Source organism: Zea mays, chromosome 9 (assembly GCF_902167145.1).
Source record: "Zea mays cultivar B73 chromosome 9, Zm-B73-REFERENCE-NAM-5.0, whole genome shotgun sequence".
Classification (NCBI taxonomy): domain Eukaryota; kingdom Viridiplantae; phylum Streptophyta; class Magnoliopsida; order Poales; family Poaceae; genus Zea; species Zea mays.
The window spans coordinates 106548288-106555337 of NC_050104.1; the positions used below are offsets into that span (position 1 = coordinate 106548288).

General features: G+C 48.8%; 1 protein-coding gene across 1 annotated transcript; it reads left to right on the forward strand.

The window, feature by feature from the left end:
• The first annotated feature begins 234 nt into the window (after positions 1-234).
• Positions 235-6456, forward strand: LOC100273300 (uncharacterized). Its single transcript, NM_001360231.1, has 7 exons — positions 235-773; positions 860-994; positions 1214-1279; positions 2610-2678; positions 2780-2854; positions 4009-4246; positions 6055-6456. The coding sequence occupies exons 1-7, from the start codon at positions 321-323 to the stop codon at positions 6096-6098; spliced, it is 1080 nt and encodes a 359-aa protein (NP_001347160.1). The 5' UTR covers positions 235-320; the 3' UTR covers positions 6099-6456.
• Positions 6457-7050: the final 594 nt, after the last annotated feature.

Below are 7050 nucleotides of genomic sequence, written 5' to 3' on the forward strand. Positions count from 1 at the left end.
GGGCTGGTTTGATGTATGGATACAAACATGGTGCGTTAGAACAGCAGAACCTAACAGCCCAAACCTGGGCTAGTTGAACGGGCCAAGCCGGGTACAGGTGGCAAACACGCTCTAACCACCCCTCCTGGGCCTGGGCTTCCTCTCCTCTCCCTAGGTCCCTACCTCTCCAATCTTCTCCTTCCTTGACCCCAGCGGAGGAGGAGCCACCGAGCCAGGGCGTGCGAGTGCGAACTGCGAACGCAGCAGCAGCAGCTCACGCGCGCACGGCACACCAGTGAGTGACACCACCTCTCGCCTCAGCGCCGGCCCCCCTATAAATAATGGCGCCACTCTCCCCTACCCCCGCCTCCGCCTCTGCTCCCGTGTCCTCCTCCCCTCGTTCCCTCGTCCCGGACGCCTCCGCCGCGCCGATGCGCCCCGCCTCGCCGCCGCAGGAGCTCCCCGCCGCCGGGGGCGAGATCCAGGCGGCGCTGGCCCCTGCCAATGCCTCCACCGCGGGCGCCCGCGGAGGCGGAGGCTCCTTCACGGCGCTGCTGGGACTCCCCACCTCGCAGGCCATGGAGCTGCTCCTCCCCCGCACGACGCCCCCCGCCCTAGCCACAGCGCCCGCGCCAACCTTCCCCTCCGACCCGCACCTCGTGGACCGCGCCGCGCGCTTATCCACGTTCGCGCCCCCGTCCCCGTCCCCATCCTCCACGTCCCCGGCCCGGCCCCTCCCCGCCGCCGCTAACGCCGGCAAGCGCAAGGCCGACCCCGTCGACCGTGCCTCCAAGGTAGGGTACTACATCGCGCGTCTGCATTTCCAGACCTCGCTAGGCATCGCCGCCGGACCTTGGCTCTGATTGCTCCGTGGCCGCAGGGGAAGGCGGCGAAGAAGGGGAAGACGGCGGAGGAGAAGCTCGCGGGCGGCGACGGCGACGACGAGAAGCCGGCGTACGTGCACGTGCGGGCCAGGCGGGGCCAGGCCACGGACAGCCACAGCCTCGCCGAGCGGGTGAGTTCGCCGAGCCGCTAACCGCGCAAGCTCATGTCATGGGAGGGGTTTATGCCAATGATTGGGTGATTAGGACGTGGTGACGTCGCCGGTAGACCCCTTTTCAGGGTCGCTTTCGCCACTAATCACTTGATTATTCGCCTGCATTCTTCTTCTCCAGTATGACAAAAAGTTGATTACCTTTTCTGCCTTCACAAACAAAAAATATTCACTCAACAGGCGAGACGCGAGAAGATCAATGCGAGGATGGAGCTGCTCAAGGAGCTGGTCCCCGGCTGCAGTAAGGTGTGCCTCCATTATCTCACCATCTATTACCCCCCCTCATCTTTACTCCTATCTGCATCTCGCACGCCCCACCTTCAATTTGAGTACTGAGCAAGAGCATTGCCTTTGGAAGGAAAGCCTAAACCTACGCCGTATATGTGGCCTAGCTAGCGTCGTGTAAATTCCTGCTCTCCGTTCTCCTACGCGCCCAAGGACCCTGCTCTCCCTGCTTCCGGTGGTCATTTTACTGCTTTTCAGAGGCCATCTCTGAATGTTCATTTTTTTTTCCTTCCCTTCGCTCGGCGCCCCGTGTAAAGTGTGCAACGCGGCCGTGCAGAGAAGACTAGAGTCGTCTGCTTGCCTCGCTGGTTGCGAAAATAAACCATATACCAACGCGGGGAAACACCTTAGATGCAATGCGTTCCAACACGTGGCGGTGCCTGATTATTCTGGCATCGTGCGCCCGACACGTCCATATGGGTCGTGTTGCACGACGGGGGTGGGATGGAAATGGGGGTATCGTGGCGGCCGCCTCGTCTCGGCGCCATTGTGGGCGATAGATATGGGAGAGGCATCGTGATCCGGCGTACCTAACTGTGCCTTGGGCGTGATTGTCTGGGCAGAATGAAGCAGGCGCTTTGAAAGGTGCCGGGGGCAGGTAGCTTGAATGGGGGCTGGCTTGGTCGACGCCATGAGGCTTCCATCCTGGATGGAGTGTTGCTATCCGCTTTTGCGCTGCGCTCGCGATAACGTTATGGATTATGGGTCTGCGTCCTTGGGTGCGGGGATGTGGAGGCAAGGCTGCGTGCGTGGAGGACTGGAGGTGGCTGGATAGGCGCCAGTTGGGAGGAATGGCCGATGGTTGTGCTTTCGTTGGCGTGTGGAGTTTATGGGGAACGGTTGGTGCGTGCCATTGCTGCCGCGGTGGTTTGACCATTAGTTTCATTGCAAGGACAGCAGCTTTTGGTCTGGACTCTGGAGATGTCAGTCACTATGGAACAGTGGTGGTGTAGGTCAATTCCCTGTGAGGTTTCGTGTTGCCTTCAACATACGTGCAGGAGTTGCCAACTTGCCACATTCCAACTACTGCTGTAGTTGTAGCTGAACCGGCCGGCTACAAAACAGTACAGTAATTCACTGTTATGAAGCAATGTTCCGCAGTGAAGATTGGCACTGCTATTCACTTGAATGGGTCTTCTTTCTTGATAAATGAATCTTGATATTCGAAATGGAACTCTAGGCAGCTTTATCTTTGAATTTGCTTTCTTTAAAATATCAACATGAGATCGGTAGAACTGAGGAAAAGGAACCATTTAACTAATGTCTGTTTATTTTTTGGGGCCCTTATCAGGTATCAGGAACAGCATTGGTGCTAGATGAGATCATCAATCATGTTCAGTCTCTCCAAAGGCAAGTTGAGGTAACTGTTGCTATCCCTTATATAACCTGAAAAGCCCTTCTCGTTTTTAGCCAACATCGCACGCACTATCTTTCTCCTAATCTCACTATTGGTTGGTCCAGTACTTGTCAATGAGGCTCGCAGCTGTAAACCCAAGGGTCGATTTTGGTGGGCTAGACAGCTTTCTGACCACAGAGGTACTTATGCTGCTATCTTTTTGTCAGCTTTCTACAAGTTGGACCTCATTGATTTACAGAAACGTTTCTAAGAAAACCTTTCTCCTGCACCACAATGCCTGATTAATGAAAACCACACGAACCTACTTTTGAAATCCCCCCCCCCCCCCCCCACCTGAATAGCTTGGCTTCCGCAGAACCTCTGTTAAAACTAGTAGGATAGGTCATGCATGCATACTCAAATATCTAGCCAAGTTGGGTGCTATTCTTTCTGGTTCTAGCCTACTGCCTCCATTCCAAAAAGAATGTAAATTTTGTTCCCCAAGGAGTCAAAAAATCTTATGTATGACTAGATTTGTAGAAAAAAGTATCAACATTTAAACTATCAATTTTTTTTATGAAATATACCATGCTTATTCCAATGATATTTATTATGTATCATAAATAGTTGTAGTTTTTTATATATATTTGGTCAAATTTGATATTGTTTGACTCCTCGGGAACGAGAATTATATTCCTTTTTGATAAATCTCGGACGGAGGGAGTAGTTGGGAACAGCTACCCAGCTGTTGTAAGCAGCCAAACCACTGTAACCTGTGTGGGCGCAGGTAGAAAGTTAGTTATACAGGGAAGAAATGGCAAAATGTGTCATTTTCTGATTGATGAGGTTTCCATTTCCCGGAGTACTGCCAATGGGACGTTTGATTAAAGTCTACCTCGCAGCCTGTTGGTTTACCATTACTACTCCAGGGTCCCAACTTTAGATTTTTTTTCCTTTAGAGAGGTAAAATATCTGCTAGTAATTAGACAGCTGAACCATGGTCGATTGCAGATGCACTGAGATTACTTCACATTGAAGGATATGGTTTGAACTAATCATATCAATAATGATCAAAGGCTTGCTCTGGTAGATACATGTATGATGTATCATTAGAGTATCATGGCTGGCCCACATATTACTTTCAAGAATGTCTTGAAAATGTTCAAATATGCACACTTGCTGAAGTTTAAGCATTTCTGAGGCACCAAATTCTTTGGAAGAAAATCAGATACCCACCGTGGCTCGAATAATCCTTTATGCAGTTTGAAGTGTGTTACTTTGCTGCTGGAAAACTCAGTGCCTGTTCTTTTTAATCTTCAAACTGCTAATTGTATGTTTACTACTACTTTTATAGTGTGGAAGGATAGCAGGCTTCAACTGCAAGAACGGAATCGACTTGGAGCAGGTAACCTGGCCAGAAATGGGTGTTCATGGAGCAAGGCAGCTGATGCAACTTCAACAGCAGTTCTGGCATGGCGATTTAACACATCCACACCAAGTGGCTTCACAGTGGGAAAAGCGTGGGGATGGCCATCCTCCCGTCTTTAGCAACTCCAGTCCCTCTCTCTTCGGCTATGATCTAACAAGCTCTGGTAAACTTCGCACGCAGTCCGATACGCCTTCCTGAATGATTTTAGTTGTTTGTCACATTACATATCTCAGGCTGACTTTCTCCTCACAACTTTTTAAATGGCATGCCTGGTACAGTGTTGAGTGTCTCATGATCATGAGTTCGAAGCTTGCCTCAGTTTATCCCTTTCCTGAACACCACTCATGTGGAAGCCTCTGGCATTGGGTCTGCCTTTTTTTACCTTGTTCTGTACAGTGCTCTCTTGAGAAGAAAATGTACAGATAGATAAATTTTAAAATGTGTTTGTTGTCGAAAACTTGAGGTGAATAATTTCTACTAGCTAGGGGAAATCTCTGAAGTATACCAAGCTATTTACAGTCGTAACCAAATGCTGAATAGACTAGCATGTGGTGCTACAGTGGCCGGGTGTTTTGCTCATGGAATTTTAAAACAACAGATATGCCTAATTTGAATTGCTGCGTCCTTTTTGGGAAGAAAACTATTCTTCCACTGCTTCAGAACTATTTAGCGTTAGCTATTTTTCATCCTGGCAAAAGCCATGAGCCCAGGGGCCAGGACTTTGCTTGAAAGATTACCGGATTAGAGTGCCGTTCCTGGATCTTGGCCCCTTTTTATTTTGTTTGTTCAATCATTATTGTCATCATCACCACTCTTTGGGGTGGTATAAAGCTAGGGGGGCCAGGGCCATGGGTGTGTTGGTCTGGTGGATCTGTTCTCTCTGGCACAGGCGGACCCAGCCGGTTGGTGCTGATGGCCCGAACCAATAAATGCATGTCCAGAACCAGAAACCATATCGCCCCCCTTCTTTCTGTTTGGGCTTGGGCGCTTGGCTGCATAAGGCCTGTAGATGCAGATCTGGTCCCTGGGCCCTTCTGACCACTCGCACAACTGTGAACGGGCCCACCGTTTCTGTAAGTTGTCCACTACTTGTCTGGGTCGTCTCTCGTGTCCAATTTTGCGTCCTGGAGGAACCTAGCCAGCTGGAAACTACTTCAGACTGAATGCCACTATATGCAGCCGCCGGTTACGGTATTTTCTTGTGTTTATAATGCTAAGCAAATGCATGAAGTGAGCTAGTACTTTCATGCTGCCATCTCCAACTAAAGATGTAGGCCAGCACTGCATAAGTTGATAGCTACCATTGTAGAGGAAATGGCTAATTACGCGTTTCCATAACTTGCAAAGATGTGCTATCAAGAGTTGTAGATCCCAATCGTATCATGCAAGGCAAGCTAACTACACGGTACACCTTAGGCTTAGAGCACCGCCCCAGCTTTTGATGCACCAACGATAGAAACCAAAGAGAAGGCGTAAGAGCCGGTGATCCGCCGTTCGGATCTGGGCAAACCGGTCTGTTCTACTGCCCTGGATCCAAGCAGTGTGCGTTGTGGAGACAGGAGCTATTGGAGGTACAGGCCTAATCATGCAAAGCGCTCAGGAATCATTTAAACACCCTGGGGGGACCCCTTCTCGTCCCTGACGAGATGATATACATCTGTACTGCATTACGGCTGGCAGAATCTGTTTCTGCCCAGAAATAATTGACAGCTTCTTGATGCACCGGTGCCTGCTCAGCGCCGGGTGGCATACAGCAGGCGCTGTCCGGCAATCCGGCCAACATCTTTATCGCGCGGCAGCTCTGGAGTCTGGAGTTGCAGACATCCTGTTCATGAGCTCGCGTTGAATGGCATAAATTGTGTTCGAACCGTTCTTCTTTGAGCATGTGTTCATGAGCTGTGTACAGTCTCTTTGAAAGTTGTTTGGGATTCCACACTGACTTTGGTCTCCGTTTCCATGGGTTTTCTGCAGGAGCCCAGCAAACCCCGGCGAGCAAGCTAAAGACGGAGCTTTGAGCGACGATGGATGGTAGATAGCATTGTCAGGAGAGCAGGCTGAACATATGCGGTGGGGGCGCAGCAGCGACATGATTTCAGCAAGTTGACCAGGTCAGGCTACAAACGGGCTGGGAATGTTGATGTGAAGCGCATGGAGACCAACATTTTCAGAGACAGAGAGGATGTACATATAGCGATAGAGAATACTATTGGTGTTGAGCTGAAGACGGGAATACCATAGTTGTATTGTAGAGATGGGCACGCCCTGCTGCTATCGCTGAAGAGATGGGAGGGCGAGCGATACTCCGGTCTAGTTGCTGGTATTCTTGGTGTATTTCTTACTATAATGGCCCAATCTTAAGGTTATATGAGCAGCAATTTTTATGAACCAAAACCCAAAAAAAACCATCATGGGTCATCATATACCCTTCTCGAATGCATTTCAACAAAACATGAATGTAGCACAGTATAACTACATGTAACACACGTGCTTGTTACAATCCTACTGTTCCAAGCCATTCTAGGTTTTCTTTAAGGCATACGGATTTTGTTACATATTTATATATGGCTTTTGTTATGTACTTTCAGATACGCATTGTATTTTTTATTGTGCACTTGGATATGCATTATATCTATGTATGTATATATATATATATATCTAAAAATGTTGGAATAAGTTATAATTAAGCTACGCATCACAATTTATAAATTGGAAGGAGGAAGAATAACGTACAATTTGGGACAGGGGAAGCACATAAAAAGCAAATTGGAAGGAGGAAGAATAACGTACAATTTGGGACAGGGGAAGCACATAAAAAGCATAGTAGACCATAAACAAAATAGATGAAAAATGAAAGGTAACTTATAATTTGGAAAAGATAGAGTACTTCAAATGAGACAGAGTAGACCATAATTAAAACAAATGAAAGATAACATGTAATTTGGAAGAGAGGGAGTACTTTTAAATAGG